The 25,372-nt window shown below is 30.7% G+C and overlaps 1 protein-coding gene across 6 annotated transcripts in view; it reads right to left on the bottom strand.

Annotated features, from left to right (window-relative positions):
* The window catches only part of LOC108782294 (CUGBP Elav-like family member 2), a 398,455-nt gene that overhangs the window by 127,436 nt on the left and 245,647 nt on the right, over positions 1-25,372 (bottom strand). Inside the window, exons 1-2 of one of the 6 annotated variants that reach the window (XM_018550535.1) lie at positions 22,191-22,205; positions 17,182-17,359 (exon numbers count right to left, since the gene is read on the bottom strand). The exons of 4 other annotated variants lie outside the window; for them this stretch is intronic. In XM_018550535.1, coding sequence (XP_018406037.1) covers positions 17,182-17,327 — 146 coding nt within the window. In that variant the 5' untranslated portion in view covers positions 17,328-17,359; positions 22,191-22,205. Of the gene's footprint in view, positions 1-17,181; positions 17,360-19,372; positions 19,424-22,190; positions 22,206-25,372 lie in introns of those variants that run through there. One more of the 6 variants, XM_018550534.1, reaches the window with a different exon arrangement.

Below are 25,372 nucleotides of genomic sequence, written 5' to 3'. Positions count from 1 at the left end.
AGTTACATTATAAAACCTCTATCTCGCATTAATACTTAATGCATATTATTAGCTCAAATTCAAACAAAAGTTGTCAGGTTATTGAATATTAATTATTTCATTGCACAAACAATATTGATACTATTCTCCACAGCAGAAATATCCCGAATATATCATACGGATATTCTACATACGTTGCGATATCTTCAAAATATCCCTGCGATATAATTTGACATTTCTACTATATGAGATCTGATCTACGCTAATAGATATTACATTGAATTTTTCCAAATGAAAAATATCAGCATTTAACAATGACATATTTTTATCAATTCAGTGCGCATGAAATTTACGTGCTAATTTTCGGCCAGATAAAGTTGATGAGTTCCGAAAGTGGGTCGTTAACCTTACAAGTCGAAATGAATGCAGATGCAGGCACCGTGCATTGTAAGTTCGATCGTATGCACGCGCGATATCGAATTCCGATTAATCGATCGGCCGGTCATTGAAAGTGCCCGGTTGGACCATTAATAAAAGAGCTTCATGTAACGAAGAAGATGAGCTTGCTCCTCGTTGAAGAGCAGCGAGAATGACGTCGACGACGGCGACAACGAGCTTTCGTCAACTCCGCGAAAATGAATGAACGCGAGAACGCGTCGCACACAAAAGGACTGGCTGACGCCTGCATTTCGCAAATTTTTCTCGCCGTCGAGAGGTCGCACGGTTCTTCGGTCCCGATCCTTTATTTTCTTCTTTCTCTTCGTGAGTCGCCATTCTTGCTCGTCCAGCCATTTTTCCCTTTGACTCACACGAGAGCCGCGCGCGCGGATGCACTTGTACCTATCGCAATTTCTTAGGATTGCAAGCGTGTATGTGCAACATGTGTGCGTGAACGTGTATTTCTCGTTTACGAGCAAGAGCCAGCACTCGCATTCGCGACAAGTAGACAATGCCAAGCCGAGGAAGGACTGTGAACGCTATTCCGCTTTGCACAGACGTGAGTAATTGAAGACTAAAGACATAAGGTCTTGAATGCATGACCATAAAGATCGGAAACAGCCAACTGTAACCAAGCGATCTATCATGGTGATATATTTGATCAGTCCCACCAAATATCGTATAAGCCTAGTTTATCGGTCGTTTGATGCATGGACTACAGTCGTATTTATTAAATTAGCTTAGTTAGAAGATAAAAATGATAACGTGACTAGCCTGATACGGAACGTATCAAAATGTCGTATCAGATTAAATTAGTATCTGTCTATGTATATTCAGTACATATGCAACGCTATGAATATTTGCGTATTAAATGATAGTTGATTTCTTTTGTTATATCTTCTGTGCTCTAACAGTGAATGCATCTATAATCTTTTGCATATTATGTAAAAAAAGGACTAAATTGGGGAAAAAGAAATATTTGTATTTCTTTTTAATCATGTACCAAATAACAAGTTTTATCAATTACAGTCACAAAAAATATATTTAACGTTAGCAGCAAAATAAATATTTTTCGTGCGTACAATACTATCTTGGTTGCTGTATCAAAGAACTATATGACGTAAACTAAAGCATAAAGAAAAATAATTTTTAATTAATCACTAACTTCTAAAATTTACTATTAAATATCATAAAAATAAGTAGCTCTAAATTTAATTTAATTTCTCTATTCTATTATTGCAATAATGCGCTTATATTAATTGGATTATTTAATGCTAAACCGAAGTAAATCCCCTCAAAACTATTTTTGGTACAAATAAATCGATTATGTAATTACGAGGTTGAAATGTTCCTATATTTAAACCAGAAATATTATGCAAGAAATTTAAAATTATTTTCGTGAATAAATTCAGAAAATATATTAAATAAAAATAAGTCATTGTTGATATAGTTTATATATAATAATAAATTATGAAAATAATCTAACAAATCTAAAATAATGAAATATATAATTTTTATTTGAAAATTTATTAAATCTATTAATTTTGCCTTCTCAAATACAATAGCCAAGACAATAGTGTCTAATTTAGACACTATGGTAATTGATAAATAATATGTAGGTGTACTTGCTCTTGTGTCCTATGACTAATGCGATATATACTTATTTTTTTATATTTTATTTAAAGTTTAAATTCTTAGAGGAATAAAGACATTTATAAATAAAAAAAACTTTTTTATAAATTTAAACAAATAAAATATTCACCCTATTATTAATTCAATTTTAAGAAGGTTAATACTTTTAACTTGTTCATTCAACTTAGATGTAGCTGATAAAATTTATAATTAATCATAATAGTTCTTTTTTGGTCGCTTCATTAAAGATTCCAGTGGATTGCTCAGTGAGAGAAGATAATTTCCGAGTTTATTTTGGCTCGTCAGCGCGGAAATGCGATTTCGTTGCCCGTTACATCGAGATTCGTATCGCTTGCGGCTATGTATACCGATATTAAAGGGTTCGATGTCCCCGCTCCTTAACTATCTTCGAACTTCATCGGAAACTTGAAGCATGTAATACCTTGTGCAGCTGTGAAAGTCGTGCAACATATGTATAGTTTATAATTTAGATACTCCCATCTCGTCCTATGTATCGAAAAAGACTGCCTATTGGAGATTGAAAATGTTGCAGAATTTATCCAAACGAAATAAGAGTCATATTTTATCAAGTAAAACGATTCTTCAATAGGTGGAGTAGTTATATAATATAAATTCATACATATAATAATATTCTTATGTGCATTTGTCTAAAATTTTGTCACTTTGTTCATTTCATATGTCTCTTTTCTCGCAATCTTTACGATTCTCACAAATAAGTTAACTAATTATGCATGTAAATTTTGTCGTTTTAATATAGTAAATTTTATAATTTTATTACTGTTTCTCAGTACATATATTTGAATATATGTGATAAGGCTAACACCTGTTTATTTATGGTATCTGACTCTTACATGCCCTTTTACATTACACAATTGTATTTTTTAACTAATTACCTATAAATCAGTTTAATTTTTGTATATATTTAAGTATAAACTATACTATATAATTATATTATACATATAAATCCATGATTTGTATAACAATTACACTAATCTATCGTATTATAGATAGAATCTCAAAACATCATTGCGCGCGCTTTTGAAAAAAAATTAAATTAAGTTTCTCTTGGATAAATTGATTGAGTATCGAAAATCTATTGAAATTTTGCGTATATTTCGACCAATAATTAAGAAAAATCGCTCGGGGCTAAACAGGGTGCGCCGTTTCCTCCTCGATATTGTTAAAGTTACTTAATCCGGAGGGTTGTTCAACTACGTTGTGCGCGAGGACGGACAACTGCGTGTGTTTTGGTGTGGGATGCGTATGTTCTTTCATTAGCCGCAGGAAATTAACGGAGAACGACCGCGAAGACCTCTCCATTCTCTGACCCTTCTCTCTGTAGGACAGACTCTGAAAGCGTCATAGCGTGACGAAGCGTGAGGAATAATCGGCGAGAGGTCGAATTTCGAAAATTTCGCCGTTTCACGGTTGTTGCGTGACGCTCCGGTGAAAATGACAGCTGGGCTCTCTCTTTTGAACGGCGAGGCCATTTTTTTTTTTATACCTGTCGCGACACCCCTCTTTTGCACGGTCGTACAGCCCTTCACGTTCGCGAGGCGAGCACATTCTACTATTCTAAAGCGTTTCATCGGTAACAAGGGTGAATGTGACAGTGGAGCGGAAGCTGAGAAAGTAAAAGATTTAAATTTGCATAATTGTTTTCAGTTTACAGAGTTACCTTATGTTAATAAAAAAAATACAATGTGGATTACTAACGCGATACGGTAAAGAAGAGAAGAGAGAGCCTCACGATTCCTCTACCATTGCAAATATATTTCGATTGCTCATTCTTCTTTCTTTCTTCTGTATTCAGTAAATTTAGCAGAACGTAATTTAATTGCCTTCAGAAAATATTAATAAACTAATAATTTAAAATCAACAAAATAATTCCAAAATAACCGATTACTTATAAAAGAATATAAATTAGCGATACTTATAATCTATAAAAAATTATTCAAATATACCGAAGAAATAGAATTCTAATTTAGAACTTTAGAATTAATCGTTACTTCTACATACAATTACAAAACTAATTCGTTCCAATAGCATATTTGTTCAAATATTTTGTTGAAATATAATTTCCGTACTCTATTATATATAAGACACTACTTTATATAGCTTTAAAATCGTTTAATTGCTTGCCCTAGCAATTATTCAAATAACACGATTCAAGCTATCATTATAATTGCACATCTCGACACGCGAGAAATTTGATCACCTAGTTACAAGTTTAAAAATGTCGACAAAACTATCTGGATGATGTGAGTGAATGTTGATGGAATAAGTTCTAGCGGATATCATGAGAAAACTAATCATTCGAGAGCGCGGATCACGAAGAGCATTGACCCGAGGCTTGCGGAACGTCAAAAATCGAAAACGCTTATCGATTTTGCCGTACTAGTGGCGGATGGGAACACGACACGGGTGATCACACACGTTTCAAACCTTCGAGCAGTTAGGCCAGTCACGTGTAGTGTCCGCTGATACGAGTGCTGCATACAAAAGTTTTTCGACCTCTACTTTGTGGACCGCGTCCATCCTCACCTCGACCATCTACACATATACTCACATCAACATCGAAACTTATACGTCCTCTCACGTATATCAGAAGTTACCATCGCACGTATACACATCTGTACTTCTTCACCTCGACCATCTACACATATACTCACATCAACATCGAAACTTATACGTCCTCTCACGTATACTATATCAGAAGTTACCATCGCACGTATACACATCTGTACTTTACGTCTACACTTATATCTATCTATTCACATCCATAGCAATATCTTCACGTCATGCTGGCATGGCTTATACCATCTCATACTTCAAGTTTTCGCCATATCTACAGAGAAAATAAGCTTTGCATCTACGCTTTACGTCTACACAGCGAACGTACCACTACAATTATACATTTCTGTAGCGGCAACTTTACGTCATATCTAACGTTCCCCCCCGCGCCTTCACATTTTCAACGAAACTTTCTCCTGCGTCTACATACATATATACAATTACTCGTTGTATCTACATTTATGCCTGCACATACAGCTACACTTGCGCTGTAGAAGCTTCATATAGCGTTTCAACCCTCTCATATATGCCAGCACGATGCCTTCGTTCTCGGGAGTGGCAGCTGCTCTGACACCGAAAAACAAGGAAAAGCTCCGTGAGCGGTTGGAAGGACACGTACGTGGTATGCTCTTGCAAACAACACTCCAATGAGAAGAGATACTCAGCTCGCCTGTAGACCCGACCCCTGTTGCGCCCACGTCGGACGCCACGCCACGTGGATATGTCTAATTCGTTTCGCGCGTCTCGCCACGTCGAGTGTGTAAAGGGAATATTTTCTCGCAAAATAATTTCGCCATGGTCGATGGTTTTACGCGATGTATACGTGTAAGTTATCTCTCTATTTTCTTCTATACGTTCGTTGCTACCTTCTATTGAATTTCAACCAGGCAAATTAAAGCTTGCAAATGATCCTTCTTAAAGATTCTATTAATTGTGTCGATATAGAAATCTATGGTTGTGTGAAAAGCTTATCGATGATCTAATTGCAAAGCAACGAGATAAGGAAGATAGTCAGAAAGAAGATAAAAAGATCTAAGCGACAAGTAGAAAGAGTGCATTATGCGGTACACTTCAGTCTCGAACGGTTGTTTACTTCGCTTGACAAAGTTGCTAATGAATAAACATGGACTTCTTTTTATTTGTGACAGTACAATTTAACATATCCTAACGAGCAGACTTTTCGCCTTTGTGGCAAAATAAACAAAGTTCGAACAAGATAATTGCGGTATTTCAAGAAATGCGGTATTTCATAGTAGTTGAGTCAATAATAAATAAATGTGCGGTTTTTTAAAATGAAAAGTCAGAAAGAATTCGTAATGTGTTGAATAATTAAATATTCAATTAGCAAGATTATCTTATCGCATTGTTATTTATTAAATATGTTAAAGGCTTAATTGTTTTCAAATTATAATTCAAATAAAGTAAATGTACAATCTTGTTATATTATTTCACTATCTGTTATATTTCAATATAGCTAAAGAAAAAATCTATTGTAGTTATTATATCTTTCTATCAATAAGCATGATATTGTTCTGTTGCATATAATCATTCTTATCAAGTAATCAATTTTAACTATGTATTAACCCAGATGCAATATTACTTTTTTATTTTACTTTTTATATTCAAAATACATAGACATCGATACACGGAATAAGATAAAGCATAATTACAATTATGAATTTTTATTTTACACATTACAAAATAATGGTACGATGCATAACTTAATCATGTGTCGGTCGAATATTCGATAATCGTGGGGAAGTAACTAGCAGATATGCCTAGCGGCGTCCAATTACCGATCAGTAATTGGAGAAGAATTTCTGTTCAGCTCAAATTTGCGCATCGCTGTTCGATCTGTCTCTACGGTCAGTTGCTGACTCCATTACTCTCGGTTAATTAAATCGATCAACTTCGAATTTACGATCACAGAATATTTTTTACAATAATAATGTGAAATTTATCGGATTAATCAATAGCATTATAGATGCAAAAGTTAATGGTCTGTTTAATTATTACTCCGTTTATAAAATAAGTTAAATCTTAAGATTAAAAAATAATAAAATATATATATATATATATACATATTTTATACAATAGTAATATATAAAATTATTACAATAGTAATATATAAAAATTACTTTATATACCATAGTCTCTTTATTAGAAGAGAGATACTTTACGTAACTTTTCTTGGATAATTTGAATGCATATGAAATTTTTCATCAGTAATATATAACATTTTATTAATATATTTAGTATATTCTGGAGTTAGAATCGAATTAAAGTCGAAAATCCTAATCAATCATAGCAATTTCCAAATTACGATCAACTTTGACCAATAGTGTCGCGTAAAGTTTGAACACTCAGACCCGTTGCCGTACTGATCTGTTATGTTATTTTCATAACTTGAGTAACATTGTTTGATACATTCAATCGACTTTATACTTTTGGGTTTTTATATGCAACTTCATATAGGTATAGTTTATAACTAATAATTGATATTAATAAATTTATTACCAATAACAAATAAACTGTGTTATTTATAAATTATTTTAATAAAATATTTCGAATTTTACACATTATAGAAAAATATTTTTTTACTTTCATATATTTTTTAAAATAATTTTGTCAACATAAATATGTGATATAATAATTATTATCATCACTTTAATTATCAAATTTTAATAGCAAATTTTTAATTATAAACAGTGATCATACTCTATGCTACTATTATAATTGAAATATTTAAATGCAATATTAGTTATCTGTACAAACTAATTGATGATTAATTCAACCTGTTCCACATCTGTGATGTTCTATGACTAAATAAAAAATTAGAAGATATCAATAACTTCAAAATGGTATCCTATATATAATATAATGATACCTAAAATGGTATCCTATATATAATATAATTACACCTAAAATGGTATCCTATATAATATAATGATAACGAATGAAATATATATATACATAAAAAAATATGTTTTAATTAGCTTTAATAACTTTAATCATAATTAAGACGCGAAGGATCATCTAAAAATAAAGAATTGGAATTTAATATTACACACGTATCACACACACAATCTATTTGTCTCTAATATCTGACTGAGGTAGGATTCTGTGGACCAATCACCCACAAATCCGAAAAACAATCTGATTCGAGAAACGAATATAGGCCTCGGACAAAAGAGGTCTATAGACGTCCTATGCTCCACACAAGGAGATAAAAGGAGTCGTTAATCACACACACATATAGGTTTTCAAATCGTAGTTTCTTGTATTAAAATTATTTGATCTAACGTTTCTCGTATTATTGTATTTTGTGCTCTCAATCCAAAACTGGAAAATTACATTTAAATCAGTGAGAAATTTAAAACATGATGCAAAATGTATTTAAATTAATGCATCACTAGAGAGAATTAATTATGCACAATTAATTTAACCCATAAATATATGCATATATATATATATATCATAACACAATAATTTATAATTTCTATTTTTTTATTGTGTCTTTAAACGAATAAATTACGCAGAATATCTGTTTAGATAAACAGTCGACACCTTTATTATTAATTGACAATATTAATCATGCGAATTTATTCTTGTTAAATAGAAAATTATCGCGTTTGTTTCTGGTATTGATGCGATCACGTTTCGAGGGAGAACTACGATAGTATAGTGGAATTACAGTTCGTGCCACTGCCTGTCGATTCTCAAGAGTCTCAAGTCTTGCGAGTGATATCATGATGACCTCGTGTATACAATTACATACAAAAAATTAATGTCGAATGCCAAGCACCGGTATTAACTGAGTCGGATACAACATGTTTGATATATTACAAAGTAAATATATGTTAAACATTTATTTATTATGTTTTAAATTAATTTCAATAATTGTTATAACACATATTTTACAATATATGTTATGTGAATATAAGAAATCAAACAACAAAATTAACTGAGCAAAAATTAACATCACTTGATAAAAATCAAAAGTAGATAAAAGAAATAATATAATAAATGTAAACTATATACGTAAAACTTATCGGTTGCTCACAATTTTAAAAAGAATTTTATAATCACAATTTTATCTAAAGTTTTCGACAAAGTTAATCTCCATAATATGCTATTAAAATATTTTATAGTTATGGTTATGGGAAACCGTGTAGATTCATGAATTTTTATGTTACCTTGATATTTCACGAGGTATGGGAGATGACAGAAAGATAATCCAGAAAATTTCAAAATATCTACATGTACATACGTATAGAGTGTCCCAAAAATGTGAAAACATTTAATATTTTAGAAACTAAACATTTCTAGAAAAAATGTTTTTTTTTTTTGTAGACAAAAGTTGTAGGATTTAAAAAGATCTATTTCCTAATTTTTTTTTATCCGTTTAACGTTGGGTAGCGTTACCAAGTCCAAATCAAAATCATATCGATTTTTTTATAAACAGGACACACTCTATTTTTGATTCCAGACTCTAATAGCTGATGCCAAAACACTACAATAAAGTTCATATTCATTAAGTACTTTTCAAGGTATAAGGCGATGTTACCGAAGATCAAACGAATAATACCAGTAAATGGATCTTGTTAAACCCTACAACTTTTGTCTAAAACATTTTCTCCAAAAATGCTTAGTTTCCGAAATATTAAGAAAGTTTTCACACCTTTGGAACACCTAATATGTATATATCTAGTTGATATATAATAAATTGTGGTGACCCACTACGAAAAATAGTTCGTCAACTGTCCCAAAAAGATAAATTCAAGACGAAAGCTCACATAGGGAATTCTCTTTGAGCTTGTACCCGTCTCATCTAACCGCTGTAAGACACTCTTTTTCGCGTTTCCATTTCCCTAATTAAGAAAACTTATCGTTCTCTCGGTACTTCGGTATGACGATGTCGTTCGCTTCCCCGCGGACTTTGATGGTCATTAAGACATCTTAGAGCATTTTAATCCGCATCGGCAGGAAAGTTCGACGATCATATTCGAGAATTTGTTTCCATGCGCAGAGCTGATTACATTGTCTTTGATTATGATATTGTTTTAAACGAATAAATTACGCAGAATATCTGTTTAGATAAACAGTCGACACCTTTATTATTAATTGACAATATTAATCATGCGAATTTATTCTTGTTAAATAGAAAATTATCGCGTTTGTTTCTGGTATTGATGCGATCACGTTTCGAGGGAGAACTACGATAGTATAGTGGAATTACAGTTCGTGCCACTGCCTGTCGATTCTCAAGAGTCTCAAGTCTTGCGAGTGATATCATGATGACCTCGTGTATACAATTACATACAAAAAATTAATGTCGAATGCCAAGCACCGGTATTAACTGAGTCGGATACAACATGTTTGATATATTACAAAGTAAATATATGTTAAACATTTATTTATTATGTTTTAAATTAATTTCAATAATTGTTATAACACATATTTTACAATATATGTTATGTGAATATAAGAAATCAAACAACAAAATTAACTGAGCAAAAATTAACATCACTTGATAAAAATCAAAAGTAGATAAAAGAAATAATATAATAAATGTAAACTATATACGTAAAACTTATCGGTTGCTCACAATTCTAAAAAGAATTTTATAATCACAATTTTATCTAAAGTTTTCGACAAAGTTAATCTCCATAATATGCTATTAAAATATTTTATAGTTATGGTTATGGGAAACCGTGTAGATTCATGAATTTTTATGTTACCTTGATATTTCACGAGGTATGGGAGATGACAGAAAGATAATCCAGAAAATTTCAAAATATCTACATGTACATACGTATAGAGTGTCCCAAAAATGTGAAAACATTTAATATTTTAGAAACTAAACATTTCTAGAAAAAATGTTTTTTTTTTTTGTAGACAAAAGTTGTAGGATTTAAAAAGATCTATTTCCTAATTTTTTTTTATCCGTTTAACGTTGGGTAGCGTTACCAAGTCCAAATCAAAATCATATCGATTTTTTTATAAACAGGACACACTCTATTTTTGATTCCAGACTCTAATAGCTGATGCCAAAACACTACAATAAAGTTCATATTCATTAAGTACTTTTCAAGGTATAAGGCGATGTTACCGAAGATCAAACGAATAATACCAGTAAATGGATCTTGTTAAACCCTACAACTTTTGTCTAAAACATTTTCTCCAAAAATGCTTAGTTTCCGAAATATTAAGAAAGTTTTCACACCTTTGGAACACCTAATATGTATATATCTAGTTGATATATAATAAATTGTGGTGACCCACTACGAAAAATAGTTCGTCAACTGTCCCAAAAAGATAAATTCAAGACGAAAGCTCACATAGGGAATTCTCTTTGAGCTTGTACCCGTCTCATCTAACCGCTGTAAGACACTCTTTTTCGCGTTTCCATTTCCCTAATTAAGAAAACTTATCGTTCTCTCGGTACTTCGGTATGACGATGTCGTTCGCTTCCCCGAGGACTTTGATGGTCATTAAGACATCTTAGAGCATTTTAATCCGCATCGGCAGGAAAGTTCGACGATCATATTCGAGAATTTGTTTCCATGCGCAGAGCTGATTACATTGTCTTTGATTATGATATTGTTACGCGAATAATTTTAGAAATGTATTAAAATGTTAGGTTTTTACTACATATATATATATATATATATATGAAATAAATTGCTTTAAATGTTCTTTTAAATAGATATAAAACTCTAAAAAGAAGTAAAAATTTTAAATTTTACCGATTTAGGTATATTGCAATTTTTTACATATTATATAACAAAAAAAATGTAAAATATTATGTTTTAATTTTGGGATTTGTTACTTTTTCCAGTGATGCATTAGTTTAAAAAATGTTACATATGTTATATTTTGTTTACCAATATTGGATACTATGTATAGTCAAGCATTTACAATAAAAATATAGGTTTTATATCTTCATAAATGCTGTTGTCAAAAAATAATATAATATCAGCGATGTGTGAGTGTGGATATTGTGTTTAATGAATGTTAAATGTATTATTTAGTCACAGATTAAATTTATTCCTTGCGACAAATTTCTTATGGAACGATTCTTCTTGCAGGTATTTATTGCTTAATTATATAGCCTTCATGTAATTTTATCCTATCATCAAGATGTTAATGGTTCCGATTCTATATTATGTGAGCACACAGATTCCATTCTAGCGGTTGCTCGAATATTTTCGCAATACGTGGGCATCCAATTAGTGTTAGGTACGCTCTGCCGTCAGAGTAATTATCCTATAATTGATACGCTGCTGCCGCACATAATAAAAACAAAACGAAAAATGTCTCGAATTAAGGAACGCCTGTGCAGCGTGCTCATTCGAGATAGCTGGAAATTATTCCCGAATCAGCCGTTTTACGAACCCTTCTCGACCCCCCTGGTCTACCCCAATGTATGCGCGACGCTTAGGGTGAATTTGCCACGCGGTTAGTGTTTCGAGCTTGGTTGGTTGCAAAATGTTCCTTGCTGAGTGTATAACTTGTCTACAATTTAAGCGTCGCATTATCGTTGAAGGCTGAAGTCGGTGGATAACCACCAACTTCATCTACACGGGATTAGTCGGACATTCACATCCTCACGTTGCTCTTTTGTTCCTTCCGAATGTTTCTTAATTGTCCCAGATATTTAAATGATACATTTTTACAAAAATAACAGAAGCATAATTTTATCATATATTTGAACAAATATGAAATGATTGTTCGTCAACAAATGTTTGTTAAGAATATTATATACCCTAATATTTAAAATTTTTTACATACATATATTAGATATTTTTATACTTATAAATATAAAGTTAACTTTTGTAAAATATAAAAATTACGTAAAATTAATTTATTATAAATTTACGTAAACTGAATAAAATTTTATATATAAATTTTTTTATATTTTAAAAAAATTAAATTCCAATTAACATTCTTGTAGATAAAAAGACAATAGATATTTTATACATCTGATAAATCAAATTTGTTAATATAAAATTCAAAAAATATAGAAAAAATATAATATATATATAAAGATTTTTTTAAAATTTAATCTTACAATTAGTAAATAAATACCGATAAAATCGATTGAATATAAATTATTTTAATCAGCATTTATAAAAAATTTATAATTATTTCCAATTTATTATGAATATACATAATGCAAATTTTACATTACATTTCATTACATTTAGAATTTTTTTATAAAATATATTCAATAAACCACTTTAAATTATTACGAAGAATTATAAAGATGCACGGAAAATGTACGTTATTGGAAAATTACTCAGAGACTCAATAGTGGATTTTCATTACGTGGAGGCATAAGCTTTTGATAATTCCATTTCGCAATTCCTTTCTACGATTTCATCATCGGAATGGGAGATAGCGATGCAAAAAGCTTCATTAGACATTCCGTGCGCGAGGACGCGATCGTATGTTGCAAAAGACACCGTACGGTTATAGTACGCGGCCGTGCGTTTATCGCCGATAATTAATCGTGGAAGAGCGGCCGAATCAAAGGAATCAAAGGAACGAGTCGATTCGGCACGAGCGTGGATTATACGAGGGGCACGAATTTAATTTCCTCCCTCTGTCTGCCAATATACCGGAGGGATTCGTAAGCGAACTAATTATTTTGCGAACCATCTACCCAGTGGATCGGCCCAATGAAGTAAAAAGGAGAGCAGAAAAAAGGAGAGGAAAACCGGAAGGAAAGTCATGGACGTCTCATATAGCTTCTGCTTACAAAATTAACTTTATTTTTAAGTCATTTATTTTAAAGATTAAAATATTAGTTTTTTACTATGATAATATAATATCATAAAGAAACAGAAAAAATACATTATAAGAGCTTGGAAATTTTTAGTAATATCTTAAAAAATTAATTAAAAACAAACAATTGACTTATAGAAAGGCAATTTCAAAATATTAAATTTACATTTCTTTTAGACGTAACATTTAAATATAGTCTTTAAATTTATTTAATTCATAAACATATGAATATGCAAAACAATTACATGACGTTACCGTAGTAACACATTGCAGTCAGCTCATCAAGTTCACAAAATATTAATTTACATTATTATTTTGTATTTTATATACATATATGTATAACATCATATTCAAAGAAATACTTTTTACAGATTTAATTATGGTTTTATTTCAAATATTGAAATTTTTAAGGAAAATGTAACATTGAAAATTTTGTTGATACGATCCTGCCAGAAACGGATGGGCGATCGAACCACGCACAATAAGCGAAAGTTATTTTGCCGTTGCAAACTCGCGGGAGGGATGCTAGCGATAAGCGGTTATCAGAGTGTAATTCAATTACTGGATCTTCACAGTGCCCCAAGCACTATTGTTCCGTTTTTCCCCTCTCCATTTCAATCCCTCTGTCCCCACAACGAACCTCCGACTTCACTACTCTCACACCCTCACGGGCATATAGGCGCTGATTCGTTATCACCCTTTACCTGCTGCGACACAATGGCGTTAAACAGGAGATAACCAAACTGATATTGTGGGTCTGCCCTCGAGTTCATCGCGGTGACGACAACTTCGTTAACGTGGCATGAAAGAGAGAGAAAACGAAAGGGGGAAAAAGGGGCGGGAAAGAGGGGAGAAGGATAAAGGAAGAAAGAAGAAAACCATCCATGCGTTCTTGATAATTAACCGATTAAATGCACGCTTATGTCTCAAGTAAAGGCGCATTGACCGCGTTCTGAGCTAATTAATGAGAAATAAAATCTTGCCACACACATAATGGCATAGTCGTGTATCGGATATCAGATAATTATTGGATATTAGATGGCTGAATTACATAGATACTTAACACCAGTATATCAACAGTTATACATCATAGAGCGTACAGCGTGACTTCTTTCAGTCACGCGAGAGACTCCGATTAATTCTCTAAGAGCAAAAATTTGCGTTCAAATTGATCTGTAATAGTTTTTATATTGTAATCAAAATTTAATTTAATAAGAAATAAATATCTAATACGTGAAAATATGAAATAAAATAAAAATATATATATGTCATTAATATCACAATTCAACTTACATAATTTATACATAAACAAATCTTTCCACAATCACGACTATTAAAATAATTTCTAAGAAAAATCTTTATCATATTTTTGTTTTAATGCACTTTATATTTTATTCTATTCCATTTCTATACTTCGTTGTCTTTTGAATAACATCGTAGTATTAACTGGAAAATAATCAAACTGATAGGTGCCTATAGCCTTGCAAGTTAATGTCTGCTACCATCGCAACTTCTCGTTAATATAAGCGAGCTTTTGAGAAGAAAAGAGACAAGGATGGAATGACGGAATAGAAAGAAAGAGAGAAAGAAGAGGAAAGAAAGAGAGAGAGAGAGTGAATGAGAAAGAGAGAGAGAGAGAGAGAGAGAGAGAAAGACAACAAAAGTTGACCAAAACTTGATGGTGCGAAACTCTTTAACGACTCTTGCTCACGACTTCTCCTTCACTAAAAGTGTACAAGAAAGAACGGAACACTTAAAACGACAACTAACGTTATATTATACGCATATTTTTCGCTCACAGCTCTTTGAGAGAAGATTTATTCTGTAGGCTAAAATATTTCTGAGCCATAATATAATAGTTGTTTTCCTGATCTAATCGCAAAAAAAAAAACATACGATAAATATCTGAAATGCGTAAAATTAAAAAAATAAACAGATGTATATCATAAACAATTTCTTCTGATAAATTATTTTGCAACAGACATCAATTGTATGTTACAAATCTAATGTTGTACAAATGTAAACAGTGTAAATTTATCATAAAAACAAATAAAAAAATTTATTAAATTTACATATATAAAATTAGTTGTAAATATAAACTGTTGTCAGCTTCATCCGCATTGTTTTTAATAAGTCTTCGTTTACATTGGTTGTAAAATAAAAATCAAAGATTTTTAATCAAAATAAAAAAAGAGAATAAATAAAAATGCTTTTAATCTAAAACATAAAAGCATTTATTTTTAATGTAACGTTTTTATTTAATTAATAACAAATACATAAAGAAGAAATGATAGGAAATATGTACACATGAATAAGATACGTTTTTTTTTTCAAATATTACGTAAATATCCACAATATCTATGCAAATGGGAAAAGCAAGTCGATTAAAAATTTGCATTGAAAAAATTCTCGATGGAAAGATACCGTAGCATTTTTTGTAACGTACTAATTGGCTAAAGGGCCACGATGCTAGGCGGGTAACCAATTAAAAAGAGCTGAGCGCAAGGAAAAAAAGCTGAGCGCGAAAGTTGCCTTTATAATCGATTCTCTCAAACGAACTCGGTAAGAGCAAGAAACTTAAGCGAGACTGTCTTCGTTATTAATTATTAATTATCTCGTCCGTTTATTGATGCAGTTTTGCATTAAGTCTTTTATCCTACAGCTACTTTCTGATAAAATATGCTTTATAAAAAAGAAAATATATCCTCTGTCCAAGAAACTTTTAAATACATTAACTAAGTACTATATTAATTTCTAGTTAATTGTATTTTTTAAGTTAATCGTTATACATTATTACTCATTTTTATTTATTTAAGCAATTGAAAATTATATATATATATATATATATATGTATATATAACTTTCGAAAAATTTTATTTCTAAAAATAATTTAAAAGCAGTTCTATTACGAATACAGAACATTTTTTAACGTTATACAACGTTATAAGACGGTTTTTGATTATTTTGTCAATGAATTACTTTTCTTAAAAGAAAATACATAATCTACTCTCATCTTTCTTTCCCTATTCCCTCCACCCTATTTTTCGCCCTCTCTGTCAATCTCTATGTGAAACTGTTTCGAAACAATCATTAGCTTATACATTTTAATCAAGTATGTCACGATTCTATTTAGAATAATCAAAATTTTTCATTCAATCTGCTGTATTTAATTACTTTTACTAGTAAATGACAAAAACGTATAGTTTAAATTAAAATTGAAAAATCAATACATAAAATAGCATTTTTTGTACTTTTTCGTTGCATGTTGATATTACTATTATGTTCTAATTTAGTTGCAAAATCAAGCGGAAATTAAAACACAAAGCATAATATCTTTTTCTGTTCAATTGTATCAATATATCTCATATTATTGCTTTAACGTGACGAATCATAAAATAAAAATCAACGTGCAAGGAACATACACACACACATACACAGAGAATAATAAGTTTTATATTTACCGATGTATACGTTTTATGATATTGCTATTCTGTTTTGATTAAAATTACAAAGTTTAATAACGATTTGATGTAAAAACATATACTTATAAAGCAATATAAATCAACATTAGCTACAATCCCGTTTTTTACAAGATTGCAGATAATGTTAATTAAAATTCTATCAAATCATGATCAAAGCGCACGCAGTATTTTCTTATCTCAGTGCATCCGTTTTATGCTACAACTATTATCATTTCGATCAAACCGCATATGTAACCGTAAAAATATGAATGATGTTTTCTCTTACCAATCTGGTTGCTGCGACACGTCGCTATTGTTGTTATTCTGATCCAGCTGCATTGTCCTAGTAGCGAACAACTTATAATCGAGCATAGTTTCCGAGTTTGTCGCATTCAATGGTACTCTCAACGTTTGCACGCAGGGCTCGAACATTGATCGTTCTTTCTCGAATTACACAATGTGTGCTGCAATCGATATAACAAAAAAAAATTCTTCAAACATTTAATGTCAGCAGCACCGATAACCGCTGTCGTTCGATGCTGCTCGTTTCGCCGCCAATTCGCGACGACGGAATTTGAAATTCAAATTTTATTAACTGGTGAACCTTATTGGAAACGAAGAGTGACCTGTTACGTTTAATTAACTTGAATGAACGAATTCGATGCGATATCGACGGAGATCGTGCTCTGACGCAAAGGACTCTTGCATGATCAGTATTATTGAAGCAATACGCTGTATTAATAATATTAACAGAACTTCGTTATTCGAATATTAATATGTTTCAAACAATTCAATTATGTTGCACAAATCCCTTTCTCTTTTATTTAACAAATTGTAAAATAAAATACATTGAAAGAGAAAAAAAAGTTCAATAAAAAATAAATATAAAACATGATTTTAATATAACCATAAAAATATCTTTAAAAATTTATAATTTGATTAAAAATTGAATAGTAGAAATTGTGTAAAATTAATTTATTTGGCATGTTATTGTCAAAAACTTGACAAAGAAGATATTTTAATTATTGACAGAAAATTATCAATTTTTAAAACTATATATAGGATAAAATAACCTATTATGAAATACTTTCTTTTTTTAAAGATTTGTAACTTATTTAATTTGCAACCTTAACTTTTACTTTCATGTCAAATTTATGGGAAATATATTTAACAAGTTTTATCTCCACAAAAGTTAGCAATCGATAACAGCTAAACTTTTTTGTAACATTTTTTATCAAAAGTGCCAATTTTATTCATTTAAAAAAAGGATTTCTAATATATACAAGCAGAGCTTCCTTATATAAGGTGGTACCTATAATAATATTAAATCAGGAAACTAAGAAAAAAAATAAAAACACGCTTTTATTATATGTATTACATAAAACTAAGAGAATAAAAAAATTTAAATAATAAACAAAAGAGGGCTACGAGCCTGACAAAGTTGATGTTTAATAATCTGTCTTAGATATATATGTTAGATATACAACTAACAACAAACGTTTCGACTCCAATCTGAACATCCTCAATGTTAAAATTTCTTAAAATTGACAATATCTTCCAAATCTAAGTATCGGGTATCCACAATTTATAAATTAGTAACGTCATAAGTTAAAAATTGGATAGCAGTCGTTATATAAAATTCCGAATACATACATTGGATAATTTTTTTTCCTTTATAATTAAAATATGGAGCAAATGCGGAAGAATTAAAAGTAACACATACCGCTGTTACAGTAGTACTGTTATGTAAAAAATTTAAATTTTATACATAATTACATAATTTTTCAATGTCTATATATGTGTGAGTGGAGTGTGTGCGCGCGCGCGCACGTATATGTGGAATTTTACAACAACAGAATCGTCGTTATTTTTAATATATTTAATAATATGCTTTGAGATATTAAATTGTTTGTTTAGATGCTCTCATATTAGACTATCTTACGGTTTCACGATCATCAATTTTATTTTTACGATTAAACAAATAATTACGTATTTTTCTATCAATACGATTTATAAATATTTTTTGCAACAACTACACGCATGACTTAATAATGAATTTTCTTCTAAATAGATTTCACTCTAATTGTAAGAGTAAAAAGTTCATGATAGAACCAAACACATACGCTTATTAGTTTAGCAGAAACACTGCTATTTCATATTAGGAGCCTATCCCATAATAGGTAACTTTACCCTATATCTTATAACGTATAACAAAAAATATTTTAATGATAATTCAATTACATACAATATAGACCGAGTTTGCATAATGTTAATAAGTATTAGATACAATACATTAAGTTTTGAAGAGAAATAATTTTAGAAACATCTAATAAATGACGAAATGTTCTAACATTAAGAATACAGAGTATTAAGGATCATTTTAAACATGCAAGAAGACTGCGTGCGCGCTCTTTAAGAAATTTCTACAATTACTCGATAAACCGAACATTCTCGAACTTTGAAGTTTTCCTACTTACCAAAGAAAATACACTACTGGTACAATCTAAATCGTTCAGTACACACAAACACTTGGATTTATTCAAACTGAATATAAACGATGCTTGAAAAATTGATGAAAATGCAAAGCACAGTGATAAAGAATGGAACCGTTTGAAAAGTTGCGTATCGATTCGCAGCACGAGTTCAACTACGGACTAGTTTGGATATGTCCATAAACTAAGGTCGTGGCATGATATTGTTATCTGCTGCCAGGTAGACTGTGTACGTAAACATAAACGAAAAGGTCCCGCGTTCTTAAGCAGAAATTTATCATCATAAATATCTTTCCACCTTTCCAATGTTATACAAGGTGTCCTAGTAATCTTTGCTTCTGTTTTATTAAGTATAGTAGGAAAGTGTCTAAAATTAAATGTACAATTAATATTAGGATTTTATTATAGAATTTATGTTACCATAATGTTTGGTTTACTTATATATTCGCTATTATTATATATTAATCTTACATATTTCACTATAATTTATTTTTTGTGATATCATAAATTTAACATTGGATTATTCATAAATAAAATTCGTATTCAAGACAGGAAGAAATTTATAATTCCTGAAGAGCATTACATTTTCATACAAAAATGTACAAAAATTATCAATCTGTATTCACGATGTTATATATAATAAGATTTTAAGTGTCTTTGCAAATGTTTTAAAAATAAATAATAAATAAATTTACATTTGTACACGACTATATCATTATCTATATAATAAATAATATCTAATACTTATGATGTTTAAGAAATATCTCTCCAATTTGATTAAAAATTTTACACATGCATACATATAAAAAAAGTCTAGAATATTAGAGTAATAAAAAATGGAATAAAATCTACAGTATATTATAGTACAAATTTAGGAGGACTATAAGAAGCACATTTTTTATGTTTAATCAGATTGAAATAAAAAAATTCTCTTGTAAAAAGTAAACAACTAAAATAATGATATTAAAATTACGGTATTAAAACAAGCCAACAAATTAAAACGTTTCTCATTTTAATTATAGAATATTTTAATAAAAATTGTCATCATTTAATTTGTTGGCTTGTTTTAATACCGTAATTTTAATATCATTATTTTAATTGTTTTTAAAACATAACAAGCGTTGTCTTTGTAATTACATTTTTATTTGTTTAAAAAGTAAACAATTTATCAATCAGTAAAGATAAAAAAATTTCTTTATGATGAAATATTATAAGAATAAAAGTTTCTTCAATATTTTAAGATGCTTATTAGCACTATTATTAAACTGACGATCGATTTAATTCAATGTTATTTCAGCTTCAATTTATAATTGTGTTTCGACGATGTGTAGTTTATATAACTGAAAAATATATTGAACCTTTTCACAAACATTTGAAAAATATATTTAACTATAAATTAAACTATATATTAAAATTTACATAAAAATATTATTAGGAACTAAGAACTAGTCTGGTCCAAATTTCACACGCCTGATTAATTTATTCATGTTAGTTACACAACGATCTCCATTGCATCAACACATGCGCCGTATGACTTTTCTCAAAATAACAAAACTAACAGAATATCAATACGGATATTTGAAATAAAAATCTAGGAAAGACAGTATCTAATGTTGTTATTTAAAAAAACTTAGAAATAACTAGATATCGATACTTTTATAGTATCGAACTATCGTAAAATCTGTCCTCTCGCGAGTAATTTAGCGATAGACGCGCAAAAGTGGAACTGAAACACTCGCAGTTTTTATTGTCGGCGATATCGGATATGCCCTCGTGTTGCGCGAACATGATGGGAGAATCTTTAAAAGATCGGCACGAGTGGGCGGCCATATTCTACTACAAAGGTGGAAGCTGGGAGAAGAAGCGCGTTGAGAAGGTTTCGCGCGTAAACTGATATTCCGTTCGGAGCACCGAGGCGAGAAAAGTGTAGCCCGAGCTTAAGAGGCACAAAAAAGCGCTTTCCACCTTCGCGAAGTAAGCAACGTCTCTCTGGCTCGTTCCTTGGAAGAGGTGGAAGCGCGAGAGGGTTCGAGGATTGGATTCAAGGACTGAAGAGCAAGTGGCAGAACGCGGAGGATCTTATTTACCGGTGGAGGAGAGTCAGTTTTTCTACGGACACATAATCTCTCTCCACCGGTACTGTCGACCGTCTTCGTCATATTTCATTCCGAATATAACTTCAACTTTGACACCGTAGGCATATATTTCTCCAATAGATACCTCATTCCGCCTCTATCAAAAAGTATTTTTCATGACAGATCAAAAATCTATCACAAAGGAATCGTTGTAAAATCACAATTTTCTGTACTTTTTTTATATATTCTTGGATATAATATATTTTATAACATTCTCTAAAACTGAAGATAAAAATTCGATCATTGCAAATAATTAGGTATCGACTTCAAATTATACTGAAAAATAAGCACGTTTACGTTTCATGTCTAAGAAGTACGGAGAAATGCGAGAATTTAAATAAAATAAAGAAGAAAGAACGAAGGAATTTAATTCACGAGCTATGAAAGAGGCAAAGAGTAATAATGTACTATAATCTGCATAAAAGATACATGTAAATTTTTCCACGGCGTATACATTACACAAGACGTATTTTAAAATATTTGAAATAATACAGATTATTCAATCGGGGAAAAAAAATGTTATTTACATAGAATTATTCTACAAGAAAGATACATAGTAGAAAAAGATTGATTATAGGGCTTATGTATATAATAAATAGCTGTAAGGGATATTTAGAAGGTAATTAATATTCTCGCGCGAATAGCTAAAACATATTGACACCATCTACCTCACATAACTTGTGCCTCCTCATCTTGCTACGAGTAATATCCGCAGTTCAGTACTTCAACATGCAATGGCGCGGGAATCAACTTTGAGGGTTAAAGAGCAAGAGCGAATGCGAGCGACCAAAGTACACAGTCTTCTCTTTCCTCCTTTTTTTATTTTTAACTGACGTACAGCTCTCCACTTCATGGGTGAACTGGGTCTCGACATACGTAGTACGACATCCTCCTTGCATCGCTTCAGTTTTTAGATATTACGTGGCGCACTTGACTTCTTAACTTCTTCGGAAAAGTTCTCGACAGTGCTCGAAAGCGGAATAAGGATAGGACGTTTTCATTACATAAAATGAGACATCATGTTTGGAGTGGACGTATGCTCTCAAACTCGGTTTTCCATGGGGCAGACTCTGTAGCAGTTTCATTAATTAAATTACTTATGAACAAAATAATATAATATAATATAAAAGAACCCCTTGTTATTAAATGCTGAAGTAATTATATTATTTGTAAAAGAAATTAAATCCATCAATATAAATATAAAAAATTAAACAAATGCTACAAGAGTTGACGTGTCTTTCTTTCTTATTTAAATATTACATCAGTAACATTTATTTATTAATTATTCGATAAATAAAATTTGTACTAAAACAGAATCTTTTAAAAAGTTTCTTCTTTTTTCTCAAATTGTGATAATGTATTTAATAATCGTGTTTATCTACTGATATTTTAGGTAATTGATTGATTCCATATCACGACAATATTATAGCTTTGTTATACGAGTATATAATAAAATACTGCATAAAAGAAGATTAAAATATATTAATTCAGGATGTTTTTATTTAAATTTTCTTTATGAAATTCCCCTGAGAAAATTAGAGAATTTTTTAATACAACTTTGAATTAAAGTACAAGCAACGCAAATTATATAGGTATTATAAATTAATAGAAAGGATTCCACGAGACTACATCTATCATTTTCTATAAATGCAGAGTCATAAATTTTATTGGACAGTACAAAGAATTTTTATCAATGAGCTATTTTATTTTGCTGAGTATTGTATTCTATTGTCTAATTCTCTTTATAAAATAAAATTTGTTTAAATAAAATTTCAAAAAAACTAGGAAAAAAAATTCCTACAGTACTGAAAAAATTCTATAAAAATTCCTGATTTTCAACGATAAAAAGGAAATATTCTCTGAACATTTTAGATTTTTTTTCAGGCTTTTTCAAATAGCAAATACTCTGTAATTATAATTAAAATTGCGTTTTTGCTTTTGCTCAACAAAGTTGTCATTGATGATGACAAGAGAACAGATGAAAAATAATTCAAAGTTCAAGAAGAATAAAGCAAATGCATCAGTTGAAATATGTCAGAATACCACATGCAGTGACAAGAATCTGTTTTTTACACATAAGTTTATCAAGACCGCATCGGCCGTACAACAAGCTGCACTAGCCAAGCTAATTTAGAATTACAATTTTAGGTAGCGAGTAGCTCCCTTCCTTCGTCGCTTTTCTCGTTCTCGCGTTTTTTCGCCTGGTCGACTATTTTCCTGTCCACCGTCGCGCTTGTCGCGAACCAACTTGTTACAAAGGAACCTACGTCGCTAAAGGGCGAACGTAAAATTGGCTCGAGGAAAAGTTTTGCAGACGCGATACGGTTTTACTAGAAAAAGAAAAACGCGAACCATTAACATTGGGTTGTGCCAACTCCGCTTAGCGCTACCAGCGAATATAATTTTCTTTCTGTATTCTAATGGAAGTTATAATCCAAAGGGAAACAAAGAATCATTAATGAAATAATTATCAAAAGAGACGAAACAAATTTTCAAAGTATCAGCTTCAACGATAATTTTCTATTTAAAACTGCCATGATTGAATCGCTAATCAGTTTATTAGTTTTCTCTATAATATAATTCCTTGGCTGGAAAAATCAATAATAGATATTGAACTATCTAACAATAATAATGAACGACAAATTTACTTTTCTAAAGAAAATTAATAATCTTTATATGTAAACAATGAGAACAGAATACATAATAATAAGATGTAGATCAGTAAAGTACATGTGAATGTAATTTACGTTCTTGTTGCTTGCGTAATGCGATGTATGTACTGGTACACCTTTTAAAAAATAAAATTTTATGCATTGAAAAAGACGTATAAAGAATACGGATAACTCAATTGCGCCTTTTTGATTGACGTTGTGTTTCTACTCGTTATTCGCATGCTCTAGAAGCCATAACAAAGTTAGATAGACCGTGAATTTTCAGCAAATTCGTTGGATAATTATTTATTGTGCTTACGCTCCGTTGCGCGCTCCCCCAGAACATAGAGACAATGATTTATTGTATAATGAATGAAATCATAGAATAATCATTTCGGACGCAGTGACACGCGAACTTGGACTCGTTACATATTCGACTACGATGGGAAGGTTATATAATTACAGCATGGTTCAATTGTTGCCTTTCAGAATTATGTAGTGGGTCCTTGAGTACCGACGGTATTCGATCGACATGCTGTTTTAATATTTCAGTGCTTGCAGGAACCATCGATGCTTTGCTATCGTGCATCATTGTGACACGTAGAATAAATGAGAACCTACGTGAAGAAATGAAGTACATTTCAATAAATTTCACCCATTCGCATAGAATAGTAAAACCAGACGTGGTTCGTCATTTCGATCGCGGTAACACGCAAATTCGAGCTTATTACAAAACTGCGGTGAGCTGTTCCATATAATTATGACAGAGTTCGCAAATAATTTAACAAGATCTCAAGCGGGATCGTGAAGTTCGTAAGTTGAATATTTTTACACGCTTCACTTTATAAATCTTTTTATTATCATTGTTTATACTTATTTTTTAATATTAACACTATTTACTATCAACGTTAAACCTTGTCAAATGTATGATAATAATTTATTACTTATCATATATAATCTAAATTATTACTTTATTTTAATCATTTCATCAATTTTCAACTAAATCTGTACAATCGTACAAATTGCCACAAAACTTTTCTATTTTGTCACAACGAAAGTTTTAAAAAGTTTAGCAGAACAATGCGTTAAAAGATAAAAATGTATTGTAGAAAAAATAATATGATGTGTAAAGATATATGTATATATATATATATATATATATATATATATATATACAATTAAGAACTGATATTTTAACA

This window comes from Cyphomyrmex costatus, unplaced genomic scaffold, assembly GCF_001594065.2.
Source record: "Cyphomyrmex costatus isolate MS0001 unplaced genomic scaffold, Ccosl1.0 scaffold123, whole genome shotgun sequence".
Classification (NCBI taxonomy): Eukaryota; Metazoa; Arthropoda; class Insecta; order Hymenoptera; family Formicidae; genus Cyphomyrmex; species Cyphomyrmex costatus.
The sequence above is the reverse complement of the archived record's forward strand: the minus strand, read 5'-3'. Positions and strand labels throughout refer to the sequence as shown.